Source organism: Oryctolagus cuniculus, chromosome 4 (assembly GCF_051225735.1).
Source record: "Oryctolagus cuniculus isolate XC-2025 breed Fujian yellow rabbit chromosome 4, ASM5122573v1, whole genome shotgun sequence".
In the NCBI taxonomy this organism is placed as follows: Eukaryota; Metazoa; Chordata; class Mammalia; order Lagomorpha; family Leporidae; genus Oryctolagus; species Oryctolagus cuniculus.
In genome coordinates this window covers 90,192,308-90,215,198 of record NC_142870.1, presented here as the reverse complement: position 1 = coordinate 90,215,198, position 22,891 = coordinate 90,192,308, and the positions used below count along the sequence as shown (strand labels likewise).

Below are 22,891 nucleotides of genomic sequence, written 5' to 3'. Positions count from 1 at the left end.
TCTTCATGTGATACTGCTATTGCACAATGCCTCCGCAGAAGTGTCTACATCAGCCGCTTGCCTAACGCTTCACAATCCAAAGCCAAGAAAACAAACTAAAATGACAACCAGTAAGGACACCATAACACTTGCACAAAGGCATTTATGTGAGAATACATTCACTGAGAACATCAGGGAGAGAATGTGTGAGTTTGCATTTTACAAATCCCCTTAACTTCAAATGCAAAATCAGATTTCCCTGTTTTTAAAACTTCTAACTAATAACAGTACTCTGACACATTGTTTTATAATCCTCTCTCTCCTTTTTCTCCTGCCGTTGTCCCTCACAAACTTTTGTTCTTCTATTATTATTATTAACAATATAGAGCAGTTTGTTTTTCATTAAAACATCTGCTAATCCAAGTGAAAGAGCTTAATAACATCTTGTCCCAAAGATATTTCCCTTCTATAAAGGAAAACTGGTTCTAACCGTTAAAATAATAAATATTATTGAATTAATAGTAATTGTATTTTATTATAAGTCAAAATAAATACCAACTGCCTTGGTTATTACATCCATTTATTCCTGGGCCAAGTTTTCTCTTATTCATCATACCTGGTGCATTAGGTACTTATTCCCCGAGTGTCCTTTGCTGGAAGAAGTTCAGGGTGAGAGAGTTAAGAACAAGCTTTCCATGAGAGTATTTCAGGCATGGAAAGCCAAGACACTCTGGCAAAAAAAAAAAAAAAAAAAAAATCCTAAATGAAAGATCTCTGTGAGTGAGATCCCAGTGGAAAGAACAGGTCTTCAAAGAAGGAGGTACCTTTCTCTGAAGAGAGCAGAGAACCTCCACTTTGACTATGATCTTGTCTAAACAAGATAAGAGTCAGAGAACTCAAGGGGCTTCCATAGCCTTGGAAACTCATGACTGGTGCATAGGGAGATTACTGATGCCATAGACAGGAGTGTCAATTGGTAAAGTCAACAACAGGAGTCACTGTGCACTTACTCCTCATGTAGGATCTCTGTCCTTAATGTGCTGTACATTGAGACTTAATGCTATAACGAGTACTCAAACAGTATATTTCACTTTGTGTTTCTATGTGGGTGCAAACTGTTGAAATCTTTACTTAATGTATACTAAACTGATCTTCTGTAAAAAAAAAAAAAAAAAAAAAAAAAGAAGGAATTATCAACTCCCAACTTGACGCTCACTGGGATTAAACATGACAATAGGTCTGATCTGATTTCATCATCATTTAAAAAATCATCTATTATTTTTCACTTTATGTTTCTGTGTGGGAGCAAACTGTTGAAATCTTTACTTAATGTATGCTAAACTGATCTTCTGTATATAAAGAGAATCGAAAATGAATCTTGATGTGAATGGAAGGGGAGAGGGAGTGGGAAAGGGGAGGGTTGTGGGTGGGAGGGAGGTTATGGGGGGAAGCCATTGTAAACCATAACCGTACTTTGGAAATTGATATTCATTAAATAAAAGTTAAAAAAAAAAAGAACAAGCTTTATGAACTGCAGAGAAATACCACAATCTCGTAATATCTGATAGTGCTTTGATTGATAATGCTACATTTAATTACAATAATTTCAATAATAAGATAGAAAATAAAGTATCAAAGAAATTATGGAATGATTATTTTCCAAATATCAATGAATATAATTAGTAGACTAATTTTATCTTTACCTTCATAAATCAATGGCTAAAAGGGAATCTTAGCACTTTTTTTTAGCTGTTAACGGATAGAAGTAGGAAGAGCAGGGGTATGTGTGCACACATGCATGTGAATCGGATGGGTGGCTAGTTGGTTAGTTTTCAGACAAATGAATGTTGTGGGTCTGTTAAGTATATTTCCTTTAAAATATTTCTCCTTCAATTATTATTCCAGATTTTCTTTTTCCTTCCTGGCAGCAGTCTGGCACTTTCACTTGCCAAATCATTTATTATTCAAAGGCCACCCCAAGTCCCAGCTCTCTAGGAAAATAAATGATCTCCATCTGGGATGTGAGATGATAAGTACTTTGATCCAGTTCTTAGAGTATTAGTTTCCTTTTTGTTGTTAGTTTATATGTCACAATATTATCTGTGTTTAGGACATTTTCCAAGATTGGCTTTGATTAAGACCCAGTTATATTAATGTAAAAGAATAAATACATAAGACGATAATTTGGGAGATCTAGATTCCCTTTTATGTGAGTGTTTTTATATAACATAAGATTTTAAAGCAGTGTTATAAACTTTTATTTTTCATCTCTGTAATGAATGAAATAGGGAAAAGTAGAAGAATATGGGGAGAAATATGTAATTAAACCAAATACCTGAAACAATTTAATTAAATTTAACAAACCTATTGTTGTAGAGATGAAAGAATGATGTAGAGTTCAGTTACACACAGACAACCTTTTCAAATTATTTGCAATCTAATGGAATGCATTAAAGTGTTCAGGGACAGGCACTGTGATGAGTGGGTTAAGCTGCCACTGGGGATGCCACATCTCATACCTGAGCGTCTGGGATAGAATCCAGCTTTGCTTCAAATTCAGCTTCCACATAATAGGCAGCTCATGATGGATGAAGTACTTGTGTCTCTGCCACCCATGTGGGAAACATAGATGGAGCTCTAGGCTCCAGACCTTGATCTGGTCCAGCCCTGACTGCTGCTGCTATTTGAGAGTGAGCCAGCAGATGGAAAACTCTCACTGGCTCTCTTACTCTCTCTCTCTCCCTGTCACTCTGCCTTTCAAATAAATAAAAATGCATAAGTAACTTTAATAAAAATATTCAAACTTATTTTTACCCAGAGTCTTTCTTCTATAGCACCTGGAACAACAAGTGCTAGTCAACAAAGCTTTTCTGACACTCACCAAGTACACCTGTTAGAATTATTGTTGGGGCCAACACTGGGGTGTAGAGGGTAGAGCCACCACCTGCAGTGCCAGCATCCCATATGGGCGTCGGTTTGAGTCCCAGCTGCTCCATTTTCAATCCAGCTCTCTGCTATAACCTGAGAAAGCAGTAGAAGATGGCCCAAGTCCTTAGGCCCCTGCACCCACGTGGGAGACCCAGAAGAAGCTCCTGGATCCTGGCTTAGGATCAGCACAGCTCTGGCCATTGCGGCCTATAGGGGAGTGAACCAGCAGATGGAAGACCTCTCTCTCTCTCTCTCAAATAAAATAAGTAAATCTTTTTTTAAAAAAAAAAAGAATTATTAGCCGGCGCCGTGGCTCAATAGGCTAATCCTCCACCTTGCGGCGCCGGCACACCGGGTTCTAGTCCCGGTTGGGGCACCGGATTCTGTCCCGGTTGCCCCTCTTCCAGGCCAGCTCTCTGCTATGGCCAGGGAGTGCAGTGGAGGATGGCCCAGGTGCTTGGGCCCTGCACCCCATGGGAGACCAGGAAAAGCACCTGGCTCCTGGCTCCTGCCAGGATCAGCGCGGTGCGCCGGCTGCAGCGGCGGCCATTGGAGGGTGAACCAACGGCAAAGGAAGACCTTTCTCTCTCTGTCTCTCTCTCTCACTGTCCACTCTGCCTGTCAAAAAAAAAAAAAAAAAAAAAAAAGAATTATTGTTGAGGGTACAAACATAAACAATACAATAGTTTTGCCTTTGTGGATACAATTATTTTAAAAAAGAGACACATTTAAATCAAATGGTAGGAAAAAGAATACTAACTGTCTAAAACAAAGGTTTGGATCAAGTGAAAATACATCTTCATGAAGGTATATGGAATATTTATAGATAAAGTATAAAGTATAATAACTAAAGTTCTATCTTAGATATTCCTCACTGTAATTATAAGAGCTCACAAAACAGATAAATAAGAGCCTAACCTAAGTTAGGGAGAGTAGAAAGGAACAAAGGTAAGGAAATTTTGAGTTACTCAAGATATAGAATTAATAGAATCAAGTAACTGATAAGCTCTAGAAGGTGTTGGATAAGAAGTCAACGTTGATAGAGTTCTGGGTTAGAAAGAGAGTGATTCCATTAAATGGAAATGGTTAAAACGAGAAAAAGAATAGGTTAGGGTTTAGTTTAGTTGAGGACATTTTGCAGTATGAAATATCCATAGAACACAGGGTTGGCTTGGTTGTCAAGCAGTTAGACAAGTAGGTCTGAGCTCAGGACGGACAGCTGAGCTAGAAGTTTCAGCTTCAGGCCATGTAACAATGGGTCAGAGCTGAACTATAGGGCTGCTTGCTCAGGAAAGTACCCAAGGAAGGAGCATCAACACATATAATTGCATTCAAATTTAAATTTATTTATTTCTAAACTTCAACATTGCTCTACATAATCTCTCTCAAATTTGTGCAGCAATGTTCAAATGTGTTATTTCTCCCCTTATGCATTTCATGAACTCTGTATTCCTCACACATCTGGCAAATAGAGTAGCTAAATGGCCTTTTTCTAGTCGCGCTTATCTGTCCACACATATTCCTTGGGTTACTTTCTTTCTTTTTTAAATATTTCTTTTTTATTTATTCGAAAGGCATTACAGAGAGAGAGGGAGAGACAGACAGAGATCTTTTATCTGCCGGTTCACTCCCCAAATGGCTGCAATGGCTCTGGCTGAGCAGAGCTGAAGCCAGGAGCCAGAGCTTCATTCAGGTCTCCCAAGTGTGTGCAGGGACCCAAGAACTTGGGCTGTCTTCTGCTGCTTTCCAAGGTGGATTAGCAGGCAGCCGGAACAGAAGTGGAGCAACCAGTGTCTAACAGGCACCCGCATGGGATGCTTGCATCACAGGCAGCGGCTTTAACTGCTATGCCACATTGCTTGGCTCTTAGGTTACTGTCATAAAACAATTATAAAATCATAAAATAGTAATTTTTGGTATTGATTTTACTGTAACAATAAATAAATTTCTTCTCTTGAGCTTTATACTTATGGATTACAAATTGATATTTTCATTTAATTCAATTAAACACTAGAAGATCAAAATAATTATCTTCATTTTACTTTTCTAATAGAATTTTATTTTTTCTAAACATTTCTATTTCTCTTTCTTCTCTTCTTTTTCTTTTATTTTTTTAAAGCAAAATGGTGAGGGAGAGACTCACTTTGTTGGTTCTATTCACTGATTCACTTCCCAAAAGTCCATAACAACCAAAGCTAAGCCAGGCCAATATCCAGGAATCAGTTTGATTCAAACTCTGTCTCATAGGTGGGAATCATCATCTGCTGCCTACAAGGGTGCCCATTAGCAGGAAAGTGGATTAGAATGGAGTAGCTGGAACTTGAACCAGGCACTCTGATAAAGGATGTGGGCAGCCCAAGCTGCAGCTAAAATGCTGCACTAAATACCCACTCCTATCTTTGCTTTAAAATTGAAAACACTTCATCATAGGGATTAAGTGTATTGAGTAAATCCATGCAATAATAGCCCTAGATGCACACTCAAATAGTTTGCTAATACGCAGGAAAATGGGTATAAGTCTGGGTGTATTTTGTATGTGAATGTATGTATGTGACTGTAAATGCAAGAGAAAACAGGAGAAAGACTAATGTGTGTATTCATATTTATTGATGTGGTATGATACTATGCATTGCAACCTGGCTCAACTTTTTTCAGTTATTTTATCTACTTTGCAGTTGCAACTTGTAGCCTTATTTTTCCTTTTTTTTTTTTTTTTAAATCATTAGTTTTGCTGGATTCCTGGATTATGTAGGCAATATTGCAGGGAAGAGCTGGTGACCAAGCCCAAAGCTGGTGAATAATCATGAATGGATTACAGCTTCTTTCCTGACATTTTGACCTGTCCTCTTAAGGAGATCATGAAACCAAGGGAGCAAGAATATAAAGTTAATTTGTTTGCTAACAATTTGGCTCACTTTCATTGAAGGATTGAAGAGTGGGGTAGGATGATGTTTGGAAACCTCTCCTGTGTAGGAAAAATGTAGCTTCTACACACCTGAATTTACCCACACTCATGGTATCTTAGCAAAGCTAATTCCAGGGAGTATGTGCAAGGATAGTGTATATATTCATCCTGCAGTGTGACTTCCCAAGGAGAATCAAATACTGAGTACTGGGTGAGCACTCGATTTCAGAATGCTTTCCTCTCTACACAAGGCAGCTGAAAACCTGTAGCCTGAAGGCTTAGAAAACCTGCTCAGCAGAGGAATGTGAGCCTGCAGGCATGAAACCTAGTCCCTTTGCCCAGTGTAAACAGGAAGCAAATGACGGTTGTAATAAGGAAAACTGAGACTGTAGGCAGTGAACTGTTGGCAGACAGCACCTGAAGGAGCCAGGGGCCCAGGCACTCAGCTGGTAAATAATTGCTCTAAAGTCAAGAATACTCCACCCCCCACCCCCATGCCCACTGCTATATTTTACGCTAACCAATACCCAGCCCCTGTGTAATCAGAGTTGTTAAAACTTAACCCCCCATTTTGGAAACTGGAATAAAAGAAGGAGCCAGAGGTGGGTGTATAAAAGCTTTTAGAGAAAAGTATGTGGCTGGTGGCATTCATATCAGATGACACAGCGTTCCTGTCACACAGATTGAGTTCAGGTGCTTAAAATGCTCCAAGAGCCAGCTTGGGGACTTGGCCTTTTGTCTGCCCCTCCTTCAGTGCACTACTTATTCTATAAGCATGTCCCCCACCTCCCGCCCCAAACACGCACCCCAGAAATGACTGGAAGTGAAGTGCATCTGACTCTAATGAAATGCCAAGTTCATTGAGTGTGAAGAAGTGTCAACTTTTTCTTCTCAGCATTTAGATTTTGAGGCCACAAAGGATTCTCATGAAATGGAGCACATGATGAAAAACATACAATAATCCAATGTGACAAACAGTTGTGGATCTGTGAAAAGGCAGTTTGATAATTCAGATCATGTTGGCTATGGAAATGTTGAGATGAATTGCAGTTTTTAGGAGATCAGGATTCAATGATGCTGATAATGATATCAATTATGGAAAAAAAAAACCCGCAAAGTTAATATTCTTGGTTATTGACAAAAGCTTCCTTCATGGCCTTTGCTGTATGACTCCCAGTTCAAGTCTCATCTCATTCTACTTCCATTCCTGCAATACATGAGCACACAGCCACGCACACACACAGACACATATAACTTACATACAAACTCTTTAGTTGACTTCATCTTTACAATGACACTGTGAGTTTTTTTTTGTTTTGTTTTTTTTTTTTTTTTTTTTTTTTTTTTGACAGGCAGAGTGGACAGTGAGAGAGAGAGAGACAGAGAGAAAGGTCTTCCTTTTGCCGTTGGTTCACCCTCCAATGGCCGCCGCGGCCAGCGCGATGTGGCCGGCGCACCGCGCTGATCCGATGGCAGGAGCCAGGAGCCAGGTGCTTTTTCCTGGTCTCCCATGGGGTGCAGGGCCCAAGCACCTGGGCCATCCTCCACTGCACTCCCGGGCCACAGCAGAGGGCTGGCCTGGAAGAGGGGCAACCGGGACAGAATCCGGCACCCCGACCGGGACTAGAACCCGGTGTGCCGGCGCCGCTAGGCGGAGGATTAGCCTAGTGAGCCGCGGCGCCGGCCGACACTGTGAGTTTTATGTGATCAATTTAATTATATTATGGAAAAAGGTAACATAAATTTAGAGAAGTTGAATAACTTGTACAAAGTCACACAGCCAGTGAATGCCACGGCTACAACTTAAGATCAGGTGTGTGTGATCCCAGTACTCAAGTTACATCATGTAATATACACTACCTTGAAGTTCAGTGGTCCATAAGAGGGGGTGATTTTGCCCCAGGAAGGTTTTGGCAATGCCTGGAGATATTTCTGGTTGTCACGCTTGGAGTGTGATTGCTATGGATATCTGGTGGGTAGGTGCAAGACATGCTGCTTAACACTCTAACATGTAAAGCCATTCTCCTCCATAGTAAAGAATTATCTGCCCCCAAATAGCAATAGTACCAAGGTGGGGAGACTTTGTCTTAGCCATATAGAGGTATAAAGGCAGTCCTATTTATGACTCTAGCTTTTAGAAAACTGGATGAGGGGCTGGCACTGTGGCTTAGCGGGTAAAGCTGCCACCCACAGTACCAGCATCCCATATGGGCACCGGTTCAAGTCCTAGCTGCTCCACTTCCAATCCAGCTCTCTGCTATGGCCTGGCAAAGCAGTAGAAGATGGCCCAAGTCCTTGGGTCCCTGCACCCACCTGCAAGGCCCAGAAGAAGCTCCTGGCTCCTGGCTTCAGATCAGCGCAGCTCCTGCTGTTGCAGCCATCTGGGGAGTGAACCAGCAGATGGAAGACCTCTATCTCTCTCTCCCCTTCTGCCTCTGTAATTCTGCCTTTCATATAAATAAATTAATCTTTAAAAAAACTGGATGAAATATTTAAGTGTAGGTGTAAATGAATTGTACTAAAAGGAAAGATTAGCCTTCAGTATATGGGAATGCATTATGCAGGAGATAGGATTTGAGCTTGGTTATGAAAGATGGATAGGAATATGAGTATTACAGATCTTTGTAGATTGAATCATAGATTATTAGAGCTAGAAGTTCCTAGGCAATCTATGTCCAGTGATTTTCATCTTAAAATCTTTTAAAATTAAATATTACTCAGAAATAAAACATATAAACTGGAGAGAGGGAGAGGGAGAGAGAGAGGGAGAGGGAGAGTGAGAGGGAGAGGGAGAGAGGGAGAGAGGGAGAGAGAGAGAGAGAAGCTCTCAGTGATGTGGTTGATGGGATTGAAGAAGTAACTTGCTTGGCTTTTGCCTTTTCTTCCCACATCCTCTTCCTAGACTCTCAGGTACCAATTGTTCCAAAGATATTAACAATGACACCTTCTCTATTTTCAAAAGAATCAAGATTTGGATGAAAAATTACCTGTGGTCACCCAAACTTTGAATAAATCTTGTGTTCAGCTTGCAACACTGGTATCCCATATTGAAGTGCCCATTTGAATCCCAGCTTTTTCACATCTGATCCAGCTCTCTGCTAATGTGTCTGGGAAAGCAGTGGAGGATGGCTCAGGTACTAGGGTCCTTTTGGCGTTCCAGTCTCCTGGCTTCATCCTGGCTCAGTCCTGGCTGTTGTGGCCATTTGAGGAATGAACTGGTGGATGCAAGATTCTCTCTCTCTTTCTCTGTAGTTCTGCATTTCGAATAAATAAATGAACTTTTTAAAATAAAAAACTACTTAGTTCCACATTTTTCTATTTCTTTGTCAACAAAAAATCAGTCCTTTCATAAATTAGATTTTAATACTATGTTTACTAAGTATTAGATTTTAATTGTACTGCTCATAATAGCAGTATTGTATAGAAGGGAGGACTTTGGGGATTAGGTGAGGAGATGTACATTCAAGCCACTGCTCAGCTGCCTTATCATTTGACACTGACAGATTTCTGAAACACTTGGACTCTCAGTTTACCTATTAAATCCCCTATACTTTGCTCAATAACATTTTTCTCAATTTGTTGATTTCTATCCCCTGTCCTATGCAAGGGTACTTCAGAAAGATCATGGAAATATGGAATTAAAAGATATGTTTATTTTGGTGCAAACATAATTTGAAGTCCATGCATGGGTTTTCATAATATGCATTGCACATGAATCTTTTGAAGTACCCTCATAACCTATCTTGTTTAGGCTACTAACTACACTTTATGAATATAATTTTTGAGTTTTGGATCTGTAGTTATTCCTTTGGACATTCCTTTGCTTTCATGACCTTCTGCTTCTGATGACTGTGGTCAGTTATTTTTTAGAATGTCTCTCAATTTTGGTTTGCCTGATGCTTTCTAATGACTAAAGATCCAATTTTTCTCTTTTACATAGATGTTACCCAATTAAATGTCATATAAATGTTACCCATATAAATGTCACTTTAAATAAAATAGAGAGGGAAAATATTTTGCTTTTTGAGAACTCACAGATGTTGAGGTACTCTAGTACATTCTATCTTATTTTATCATCAAAAAATTAATTTATTTTACCTCTGATGTTATTTTAAAAGCCATGATTTCAATGCTTTTCAAAACAGCAAACTGAGACTCAAAAAGAGGAATTGAATGTACAATGTCACACAGCTAGTATGCTTCAGAAATTTCATTTGCTTGACATTTTCTTTTCGTTTGAGTTATTCCAGCTAGTAATGATAAATAAATTCTTCTAAGTTTTAGGGTTTTTTTCTTTTTATAAAAAATATTTATTTACTTGAAAAGCAGACTTACAGAGAGCAAGAGAGTGAGAGTGAGAGTGAGAGAGAGAGAGAGAGAGAGAGGAAGGAAGGAAGGAAGGAAGGAATCTTTCATTCACTAGTTCCCTCCCCAGATGGCCACAATGGCCAGGGTTGGTCCAGGACAAAGATTTTCTCAGGTGCATTATCAAGGAACCAGATGTCAATTTACTAAAAAAAATCATAATAAAACCAATGTGAAAAATATACATTATGGGGAAAGACTGTAGGCTTCTCTTACTGGAATTCAATGAATTACCACAAGTGGATACTCTTGTGTTAATCACATAAAGCAAAAATTGGCCACTTTGTGAAGAAAAAAGGAAGAACAATGATCTCTTTATAGAGAATACTTAATAATTTGGGTTGGACTTGGAATGAACTCTGTTTTAATTTAGAACAGAGAGCCATTGCCTAGGAAATAGATTGGGTCTCTTTGTGAATAGGCTAAGACCAATATTCCTAGTATTCTACTCACCATGATGTAGAAGTAGAGTAACTGCAGATAACTCATTTACCTTCTACATTTCTAGCAAGGAAGTGATGACACTTTTTTTTTTTTTGATTCACCTGATATATTTTATTGGAATGAGATAATGGATGTATTTATTTATTATTTTTTTGACAGGCAGAGTGGACAGTGAGAGAGAGAGACAGAGAGAAAGGTCTTCCTTTGCCATTGGTTCACCCTCCAATGGCCGCCGCGGCCAGCACGCTGCGGCCGGTGCACCGCGCTGATCCGATGGCAGGAGCCAGGAGCCAGGTGCTTTTCCTGGTCTCCCATGGGGTGCAGGGCCCAAGCACCTGGGCCATCCTCCACTGCACTCCCTGGCCACGGAATGAGATAATGGATGTAAAAGGGCTTACTGAAAATCCAAAGAGATGGACTTTCCTCATTTAGACCCTTGTTTACATCTCTGGAATTCTCCCTGAATTACTCTCCTGTTTTTAAGGAAAATAAGGAACTTTAGTGCAACATGGCCCGTTGAAAAATAATTTTGGAGGACTCATTGAACTTAAAAGTACAGGAGTGAGCTCATTTAGTAATTTAATTGAGTTTTGCGAGAATTCATCTCTCTGTATGTCTTTGTTCTTTCATCTTTGTTGGTTTCCTGCTTAGTCAGGTTTACTCTATATGAAAAAAAAAATAACTATATAAACCTCCAGTTTTATATTCTATCAGTTTGACAACCAAATTTGTCATATGCCCATACCTAAATCAATCTCTGTGACCAGACCAGTGGATTTCTCTAGTTAGGCTTGAGAACATCAACTTCGTTTAAACTGTTGATGTGTTGCCTAACAATGTTTCAGTCAGCAGTGGATCACATATGCAACAGTGGACTCATAAATTTGTCTTAATTGATTACATTACAGCTGTCTTAGTTTGTGTTGAGAATATCCTATTATGTTCAAAAAATGACATTAGCTAGTGATGCATTTATCACAAATTAATGGGGCCCACGCAGGTAAAGCTACCAGCTGCAGTGCCACCAATACATATGGGCACCAATTCAAGTCTTGGCAGCTCCACTCCCAATACAACTCTACTGTAGCCTGGGAAAGCAGTGGAAGATGTCTCAAGTCCTTTGGCCTCTGCACTCATTTGAGAGATCCAGAAGAGGCTCCTGGCTCCTGGCTCCTGGCTTCAGCTCAGCTCTGTTATGGCCATTACAACCATTTGGGGAGTGAACCTCTCTCTCTCTCTCTCTCTCTCTCTCTGCCTCTCTGTAACTCTGCGTTTCAAATAAATAAATAAATCTTTTTGAAAAAAAGAAATAAATTAATATACCTGCTGCTAGGTGATATGCGACTTTCTGAACTAAGAGGAAGATGGTAAGTCTCTGAAGAGAAATCTAGATATTCTTCGTGGAAAGGATGCTGAACTGGCAAATACAGCAGGTATCCATTTGGCTGTTCTAACCTGTTGAACTTCATTTTTATCTGTTGAAATCCTATTATTCTTGTAAGGATCATATCAATTATCTGCTTTTGAATTAATTCTGATCCTTTAACCATGTGCATGTCTCCCTCTTTTGACTTCTTTTACCTTTTAATACTTTCTTTACAGCTTATATTAGTGGACTTTGTTTAACCATCACAAGTTCATTTCTAGATTTTCTGTTATAGTGAATCTTCTTCGAGGGCAGACTATATCTTACTTGAAATCTTCAGCAGCACCCAAGAAGTGTCTGATTAATAATAGATTATCAGCAAATATTTATTAAATTGACTTCTTAATGTTGTACAAATAATGAATAATGAAAAGTAAAGAAGACAAGGAAGGCAATTTTATTATGTACATAGCTTTTTAACTGATTAATTTATTAAAAGACTAGCAGAAGCAATGTTAGCTATTCTGAAAATAAATTTATGTATAAGAAATAAGAAGTGGTGTAGCAGGTAGAGTCACTGTTTATGATGCTGGCATCCCATATGGGTGCCTGTTTGAGTCCTGTCTGCTCAACTTCTGATCCAGCTCCTTGCAAATGACCTGGGAAAAGTAGCAGAAGATGCCTAAAGTGCTTGGACCCTGCCACTCATGTGGGAGACCCTGATGAAGCTTCTAGCTCCCGGTTTCAACCTAGCCCAGCCCTGAGTGTTACAGGCTCTGGGGAGTGAACAAATGGGTAGAAGATCTCTCTAACTCTGACTTCAAATAAATAAATTAATTTAAAAAATAGGGGGGCATCATTGTGGCATAACAGGTTAAGCTACCACCTGCTTCACCTGCATCCCATATGGCGACCAGTTCAAGTCCCAGCTTCTCCACTTCCAATCCAGCTCCCTGCTAATGGGACTGGGAAAGAAGCAGAAGATGGCCCAAGGGCTTGGGTCCTTGCCACCCATGGAACATGGCCCAAGTGCTTGTGCCCCTGTCACCCTCATGCAAGACCCGGAAGAAACTCCTGCCAAATTAATAAATAAATCTTAAAGAAACAAACATACAAACAAAAAGAAGTAAGGAAAACTACAGCTCTAGGAGAAAGATAAATAACAGAGGGGAGGGGAGTCCCTAGACCTACTCTGCATTCACTAACTCAGTGCCTTCTCCCTTTCTTCTTCAGTTGTCTGGGTTCACGTCTAAGCTTGTTCCAGCTATCCAGAATGCCCACAAGAACGCCACTGGATCCAGCAGAGGAAAGGGCCTGGTGGTGTTAACTGAACCCATTGTGATCGAGACCTACACAGGCCTAATGTCATTCATTGGAAACCGCAACAAACTGGGGTATTCCCTTGCCCGTGGAAGTATTGGTTTTTGACTCTTTTATCCATCATAAGTGAAGATTATGTTCCAGCCCACTGTATTTTTGGACTGACTGATTATTTTTAAAGAGTGCTACATGATTTTGAATATTTGATATTTCAGGAAATCTAAAACCTTGATTGATAGATACATCCTTCTGATCATAAATAAAACAATCAAATTTCCTTAAAATCTGAAGATAAATACTTCTGAGCCCATCAAAAAAATGTTATCACATGAGGACTTTATTACAAACTTAAGGTAGACTGTCTGAGTTATAGTTTATCCTGCTCCCTAATTGTAGGCATTTTCCAGGTCTTAGTCTTCTGTACTCTTATTTAATGTTTCACTGAGGTGCCACCATCTTTATTATTTTAGCCACTAGTTATAAGGGGATGACTTCTATATACTCATGCTCATCTCTGCTATTTATCCAAAATTCAGTTTTGCATTTTCATCTGTCAGTAATCTACGTATCACTCTTTCAATGGCCCCTCATATTCACATTTCAAAATCCTGTATTTCCCTGTAACATTTTTGTGGTGCTAGTAATCCATCCCTGATACTCATCAATTCATAGTTCTCTGAATTCTTTGTCAAATACATTCCATGTCAAATACATCCCATATGGCTTAACATGTACCCCAATGCCCAGATATCCAACTCAGAGATCATTGTTCTTTTAAAATTGTTCATTTATTATGTCTCCTTTCCATTCTCAGTACTATGTCATTTGATCAAGTTTTTAATTCTACTCACCTGATTATTGCTACAGATTTTTACTTGGGATCCCTGTTCCAATCCATCCTGCACTTGACTGCCATCTCCTAAAGCACAATTTGATTGTATCAACCCCTAAGGAGGAACTTTCAATGGGTCATGTCCTTGTGTAGTTTTTCCCTCAAGTATTTCTTTCATTAGCAGACCACTTTCTTCTAATGAAAACTTTTGCAGAAGCCCAATATATAAAACAGATAAAAGTAGGACCGCTATATTTGCAGTGGAGATGGGAAAACCTCCTTCTTTTAAAAGATCTCAGAAGTGCAACACTTAGAGTGTCCAAGGATTTCACAGAGTTTTGATGACCATATTTTAAAAATGCTGTCTTAACTCATTTTATTTCTGTTTCTCTTTTTCCTTTTAATTCTTTTTACCCCCCTCTTCCTGAGTTAGATCTAATTTTGAAAAACCTCAGGACATTATCTCCTCTGTTCTTGTCTCTTCAAGTTTCTTTTCTTTTTCAGGTGAAAATTTTATGTTATTTAAATTTATTGAGGAATAAGCTTCAAATTTGAATACCATAAACATTATTACAGTAAGCTTTTCGCCTTTTCTGAAATTCAATATCTCTTTGACACCCTCCTTGGTATTTAATGTTACAATTCCAGTTAGTTTTTTAGTTGAAGTTTACTTTAAAATATTTCCTTCAAATAGATTATTTTTCTTAGTTTTCAGGGTTTATTCTTTGATGCATTCATAAACATTAATTTGATGCAGATATTCAAAACTTTAAGTCTTGAAAACTTTCATTTTGACTTTGTCTTTATTTACTTTCATTAATACTTCTTTCCTTTCCATCTTTCCCCTTCACAGCTTCCAGATTTTTACCCTTATGATGGCAAATATTGTTATAGTCCCCAAGGCAGGGAACTTTTATTCAAACTGTAAAAGGAAATGTTGAAATCCTTAGCTGTCCTGTCAACAGTAGTGGAATGAAAAGTCGTTGGATTGTTTTGGCAGTGGTTCTGAAGCAGGCATTATTGGCAAATTATTATAATATTGCTCTCCAAAAAACCCCCACACGCCTCAAGATAGGGCATTTGTTGACAGAAATCTCAGAAATGTCCTGCACATTCTTTGGAGTTACCATTTAAGATCAGCATGACAATTGACTTCTCTCTGCACATTTGTCCCCCTTGTACTCTAAGCCAGACTGCTCCCAAATGACCTTCTAAAGTACCCAATGGACCATCATCAATGGAAACAGCTTAGAAGGGATAGGAGGAGGGAGAGATGTCTTAGTCTTGAGATCCAGTCTGTAGCAACAGGGTAAGCATTTAATGGAACCCAAACTGTTTCATATGAACTCAAAGATGATGTGAGAACCATCTTTACATTTCACTAAGACTGTCATATTGGACATTCCATGAACTGTTAAATGGGATCTAGAAAGCAAGGTTATGACCACAGGGTGAAGAAATTCAGGAATTTGAGTAGTAGCTCAAGATAAGAAGAACTTATTACAGTTACATATATCCAATGATGGAATGGTTTGCCTCTTGAAATAATGAGCCCACCATCACTTGGCATGTTAAAAGAGGGACCAGATGATTGGTATATTCCTTTAAGACCAGTGCCCTTCTGGTTCTCCAAACAATTGTGGCTAATGATTAGATAATTACATCTTTTTTTTTTTTTTTTTCTAAATAAGACCCTGAATATTTACTTTAGCTGTCTTAAATTTTAATTTCCTTATCTCCAAATTGGGAGTGATAACCACTTCTGCCTAGTTCATAAAGGTCCTGTGAGGACTTAATGAAGCAAAGTTAATTTTTTTTTTTGACAGGCAGAGTTAGACAGTGAGAGAGAGAAACAGAGAGAAAGGTCTTCCTTTTTCCGTTGGTTCACCCCCCCAAGTGGCCTCTACGGCCGGTGCTGCACTGATCCAAAGCCAGGAGCCAGGTGCTTATCCTGGTCTCCCATGGGGTGTAGGGTCCAAGGACCTGGGCCATCCTCCACTGCACTCCCAGGCCACAGCCTAGAGCTGGACTGGAAGAGGAGCAACCGGGACAGAATCCAGTGCCCCAACCAGGACTAGAACCCGGGGTGTCAGCCCCACAGGCAGAGGATTAGCCTATTGAGCTGCAGCACCGGCCTAAATTATTTTGTTAACTACAAGGTAAAATACTTGCCTGCAGACTGATGTGGATTTTGTAGGAATTATCCAAGGAAATGAAATTTAGTTTTCTCTAGTAATTAAATCTTGGTCACCATGGTCCTGCTGACTGTGAATTGTCTTCTTCACACTTGGTATTCTCATTTGGTCTCTGTTTTAAGCTTCAAAGGGGAACTTACATACATTCATAGGTTTTTCCCTCAGGGTATCATCTGAACTGTACCACTAGAATTTCCTAAAGGGGCATCAAAAATTTGATAAGAAACAGGATTAGACATAGAAAGCACTAAGGACAAAGAAAATCACCACACAATGTCATGGTTGGTGATCTTCTTCATCTGATCCTTATATTATTCAGGAATTCCCAATAGAAAATCTCCATTAAGGCTCCTTTGTGAAAGAAAGCATTTGAACTTCTCCATAGACATATTCCTCACAGTCTTCTGATACATCTTGGACAGCTCTGATAGATAGTTCTCCTTTTGTTCACATAGAACCTGTGACAGCTGTCTGCCATCTCCATTTAAAATATATGTTATGATCTGGAGTAAGTTTGGCTTGGGTTTCCATGGTGGGATGTAAGACATTTGGGAACAGAGGCAAGGCTGATGGATTCTCTAGTATTTATATGAGGAGACATGTCAAAAATCACCCTTCCTGACCTGCCAGGGTCAATTGGGCCTCTTTAGAGTTCTGACCTTTGGCTGTCTTCTAAAGCAGAAAAGAGAAGCTAACTTATGAGTTGGCTACTTTCAGATCTTGCCTTGGCACCCACTTTTATTGTCCTTTTGCTGGAACATTACTAAGAAAGCCAATTAACAGAGCCCTGGAGCCACAAAAACACCAAAACCATCTTATCTAAAACTTTTATTTCATAGAACATGAAGCAAAGAACTAAAAACTAGGAAGAAATGTCTCAGAAATAAGAGTTTCTGGCAATACTGGGATCAGGCTAACTCTTCCAATTCTTTTTCCTGGCCTACTGCTCTTTCCAACATAATATCTTCATTTTCAAGGGGAAAAGCAAGTTACCTGAGTCAATGTGCTGTGGTTGCTGGTTTAGTTCTGAGGTGAGGAAACAATGGATCATAGTTGTTTAGGGGGAATTTCCAGAAGTTACCCTGACTTTCTTAAAGGCTAAGGTCACTCGTGGAACTCTGTGATTTCCTATCTGATCAAAATGCCCAAACAAAGCTGCGGAAGCCAGCACAGCCAGCAGGTATTTTGTAAGGCAGCTTTACCCCTGCCTGGCATATTCTGGGGCAGTTGAGGGGAGGGCAAAGATATTAAATTTAGCCTTAAAACCTCCTAGGAAATTCTTTACACACAAGAGACAAAGTTGGATAAAAAAAAAAAAAAAAAGACTTGTGCCAAAGGGGAAGAAAGAGAGAGACTAATGCCTGTGGTTTTCAAAGGTTAACAACAACAACAAAAAAAAAGCCCAAGTATTTGCACAGGGATGAATGCTCATTGGCACTTGGCCAACAATTATACAAGGGCTTGTGCCCACATCCTGTAGCTGTGGTTTAGGGACGCTGCTCATGAGTGACTTCTTATGCTTAGTGGCAGGAAACCTTAGTCACTGATGTGTAAACTCACCTTTGGTCTACACCTCCCACAATGTGCTCTGAAGGCAGTTAGGGGGCCAAGCCTCCTGATTTCCCTGCAGATACCAGTTCCCCAGAGGCTAAGAAAAGAACTCGGTTTGAGGCCTTGGAAGTAACTGAGAGTTGACCAATACCAACCTATTCCACCTGACTGTGGCAACACCTTAGGATAATTCTGTAGCCAGAGGAAAAATTATGACATCTTCCTCTAAAAATTCATCCTCAAAGCCCAAGACAAAACAAGTGAGCGGTATTTCATTTCAGGGCTTCAGCCAGTGTGAAATATGAGGAATAAAGTCATGAGGCTGCTTCTCAATGTACATCTTGTATCTTGTACCCTATCTGATACTCAATTTTAAACAAGTTCTTTATAAACAACTAACAAATCTCTCTTTCAGTGAAGCCAAATGGAATGTGAAGGTCTGATTTAATTAAATCTTGTGTTTTAAATTAGATAGGAGAGCTCATCATGGTATTTCATGGATGCAGAATGTATTGGGATCAAGCATTCTGAACCACCGGTGTGCCTCTCATGTCCTGCCCACAACGTTTATGCCACGCATCTTAGAAGTGCATTTTCCTTCTTTTCACGTCTTTTGTGAAGCAGTTGACTCTGAGATTGGAAGAGGTCTTGAATTCATCTAATTCAACCTCCTCTCTATTGAATGCCCTCATCAGAGGCATTTATAGCATGTGGACAGCCAGTTTCTGCATGGACTTTCCCAGAGCCCAGAACCCTTAGCTTTCTAAAGCTATTAATTCCATTAGTAAGCAGCTGCAGCAAGTAAAAGTCTGTTATGAATACTGTACCCTTTAAGACTTCCTCCCTGGAAATGTACTGATTTACTCTTAGAGCTTTGTTTGAAGTCACCCAAAACAACTGAGCTTCCTATTTCATATGCTCAAGCTTTAAAAAAAAATATAATTAACTGATGTTCTCTCAACAGGTAGTGATAGGATTTTTATTTTTTGATACAAAATTCCCAATTACTACACCAGTTTTCAGGTGATTCATTATCTAGAGCCTTTATCAAGTGTGTTTCTTGCTGTGGACTATTCTATTTGGTTAACATTTCTTTTAAAATATGTTCACAGTTTAACTGTAGGTGGATCATGCAGATAACAATAGAGTAGTTTTTCTCTGGTTTGCCACTAATGTTTGTAATAAAATCTAGGTTTTCTTGATCATACTGCTTTTTCACTTGAAATTTAACATCAACTTCATATTCTAGAAAACGGATAGTTTGTATGAGTTAGTAAACCCATTCAAGAAACAGAGGAGACCACTTTGGTATGAATTACTCTTAGCAAACCTGTATTTACTCACAGGAATCATTGCATTTAAGAAAAAAACACTTTGCTAATTTTTTTCTAAAATATTTGCTTAACACTTTGTCCTATAGTTCTGTCCAAGCTGGTATCAGACTTCCATAGTATCTGGAAATCAGCATTATTTTTCAATAAGACTTCTTCTGTCTTCTCTCTAGAGGATGAAGTGGGCATGATTATTTTAATTGATAGTAGAATGGCTTGATGTCATCAGTTAATGAATTGTGGTGTCCTAATGGCAAAAATAGATAGGCAATCCACTCTAGTCTTAATTCATCTGTATAAACAGAACTGTTCTGAAGTCTGACTTGAATCAGCACCTGCCAGTCCAGAATACCATCATAGTCATTGGATTCAAGTGTCCAGACTCAATGCATCAGTTTTTGCTGTCGTTCTTTCCTACAGTAAACAACCACAATGGAGGTGTTCATGATGTTGGGATTCTTCTCACAAATCTATTTCTATTTTCCTGGACCAGGAAGCATCTCTACATCTATCTTCTTAGGGTATATAGAGTCTAGATGAGAAGGTTTATATAATAAATTCGCTTTAGCATCTCAAATTCTTTAAGCCTTTGGATGACTTCATCTAGCATTTCAACTTCACTCACTTATTCTTCCTTTGGATCCATGTTCTAACTAACTAGAACATGGTAAACTATTAGTCTCTCAGTGTCTCAGATACATTGAATCCAGTATCTTGGCCTTGTTCATGATAATCAATAAATTTTAACTGGTCAAACATTATGATCTAAAACCCTTAGAATCAGTTAACATACAAGTTCTCCAGTTTTGTTGATACAAATTGGAAAAACTTCACAATACTTTGAGATATGTTAAACCTTCACATGAATCACACTTTGAAACTTACTTTTTAGTATTTTGAGTATGAGTCTAAGAATAGTGTAGAATGAGAATGAATTATCACACATTGAATTAGATACTGACTCCAACTGCAGTTGTGAATGCAGATGTGTTGTCCTGGCACACATATGAATTTATTGATCTGGAGATCATTTTCCATTCATTTCATCTCTTATCCTCTCCTTTCCCCCCCTTGCCTTTTTTTCCCTCCCTCCCTCCCTCCCTCCCTTCCCTTCTTCCTCTCTTTCTTTTTTTTTATAACTTTTTTATTTTTTATTTTTATTTTTTTGACAGGCAGAGTGGACAGTGAGAGAGAGAGACAGAGAGAAAGGTCTTCCTTTTGCCATAGGTTCACCCTCCAATGGCCGCCTTGGCCAGCGCGCTGCGCTGATCCAATGGTAGGAGCCAGGTACTTATCCTGGTCTCCCATGGGGTGCAGGGCCCAAGCACTTGGGCCATCCTCCACTGCACTCCCTGGCCACAGCAGAGAGCTGGCCTGGAAGAGGGGCAACCAGGACAGAATCTGGCGTCCCGACCGGGACTAGAACCTGGTGTGCCGGCGCCGCAGGCAGAGGATTAGCCTAATGAGCCGCGGTGCCGGCCTCCTCTCTTTCTTAAGACTTATCTATTTATTTAAAAATCAGAGTTAAAGAGACACAGAGAGAAATCATCCATCCACTGGTTCATTCCCAAAATGGCTATAACAGACAGGGCTGGGCCAGATTTAAGCTAGGAGCTTCATATGGGTCTCTCACATGGATGACAGAGGCTCAAACTCTTTGGCCATCTTCCAGTGTGTTTCCAAAGCCATTAGCAAGGAGTTGGATTGAAAGTTGAGCAGCTGGAACAGAATCCAGTGCCCATATGGGATGCCAGCATCATAGGCAGCAGTTTTAACTGCTATGCCACAATACTGACTTTTCCTTTTCCCATTCTGTTTCCTTCCTTTCCTTCATTTCTCTTCCCTTTACTTTTCTTTACTTTCTCCCTCTTCTTTCTTTATGACCTGTTGTTAAGATCATCAGAAGCAGTTCGTTTTTGGCTAGCAGGACCAGCAATACCATCAGGGTTACACCAACATTGCAATGCTATATCCTATTCTAGTAACAGAGAGCTTGATTGCCTCTTTGCCTGATAAAACATCATATGAGTCCATTTCATTGATGATGGCATATTGAATAGACCAAGTAAGCAGAAATACTAACTATTTAGTTACCTAAGACATATACATGTTAGTCCATATCCTCAAAATTCTGGGGCTTTTGTCATCAAAAGTTACACTGAGGGCTGGCGCCGCAGCTCACTAGGCTAATCCTTTGCCTGCGGCGCCAGCACACCAGGTTCTAGTCCCGGTTGGGGTGCTGGATTCTGTCCTGGTTGCTCCTCTTCCAGTCCAGCTCTCTGCTGTGGCCCAGGAAGGCAATGGAGGATGGCTCAAGTCCTTGGGCCCTGCACCCCATGGGAGACCAGGAGAAGCACCTGGCTCCTGCCTTCGGATCAGTGTGGTGCGCCGGCCGCAGGGCACTGGCCAAGGCGGCCATTAGGGGGTGAACCAACGGAAAAGGAAGACCTTTCTCTCTCTCTCTCTCTCTCACTGTCCACTCTGCCTGTCAAAAAAAAAAATTAAAAAAATTTTTTAAAAGTTACGCTGAGGACTTTTATATGGAATCAGTCATTTGGCAAATGTCAGTATGTGCCTCCTAAGGCAGATGGAAAAATTTTGCCTTGCATGGTTAAGGCAGAGCCTCAAAACCTAATGGTGTTGTTTAGGTTAGAGCCAACATATAACTCATTTCAGTCTGTTACTTGAATCCATTGAACAAGTAACCCAAAAAGTTGTCAGCTTTGAGTAGGACCCCCTCTATAAATCAAGAAACTAGTAGCGACGTAACATAATTGCTACCATACACACCTGAGCAGCTACCAGAGCTAGCTAGTGGTAGAATCATGTTACAACTTCTGACTATCTCAAGCTGAATTCAAGTTCACATAAGGTAAGTGATTTCACTATATTAAACATAAGGTATTTTTAATATATGAATCAAATAGTTAAAGTATTATTAGAAATGGAGGCAAAACTCTAGACTGGGTTTCCAAAAGTGACTCTTAGAACAACACTACAGAACTGGCCCACAAAGTATTGGTGACCTACCTTGTGCAGGAAGCTGGGCAATTACAATGGCATTATCCCACCAACAAGCACCAGGATTATACCACCTTAGCTACTATATGATGATCAGGAGCTTCTGTTAGAACTGGCAGTTCTAGAACCACACTAGGCCTGCTAGATCTGCATCAACAAACTGGATGTAGCACATCTGTCTCCTTCCTCATTTATACTGAAGCAGGACCAAGAAAGAGCATTTCATGTCTTCCTCTTAATAGAAGTAGAATTTGTTGGGTGCTCATTAGATATCAGGCAACATGCTAAGATGTTTCCTTTAGTTGTATCAATGGATCATCATATATCTTTCTCAAGAATGTAATTGTGATACCACCTCTTTGATTTTGAGATGAGGGAAGTGAAATATCAATGAGGGTAAGAAACTTGGCCAACATTCTTTCTGGGGAGGCAGATTTAGGCTAAATTATGATGTAATCACATCCAGAATCTAACTACAAAGGAACCTAAGGATTTTAATATTTAGCTTTGTAACCTCTGCAGTATAAAAGATATTGAGGTGACTGTTCTATTGGATCCACAACCTGACATCTTGTAGATAACTGTTAAAATGACTTCTCCTTGATTGCCTGTGAGCTCTCTGAAAATCTCCCAATTTCTACTTAACCCCTTTAC

General features: G+C 39.6%; 1 protein-coding gene across 2 annotated transcripts in view; it reads left to right on the top strand.

Moving 5' to 3' along the window:
- Window positions 1-13,591, top strand: part of TPRG1 (tumor protein p63 regulated 1) — a 194,398-nt gene extending 180,807 nt beyond the window's left edge. For both annotated transcript variants that reach the window (XM_089330863.1, XM_089330864.1), the window contains exon 6: window positions 13,221-13,591. In XM_089330863.1, coding sequence (XP_089186989.1) covers window positions 13,221-13,415 — 195 coding nt within the window. In that variant the 3' untranslated portion in view covers window positions 13,416-13,591. The remainder of the gene's footprint in view (window positions 1-13,220) is intronic.
- Window positions 13,592-22,891: the final 9,300 nt, after the last annotated feature.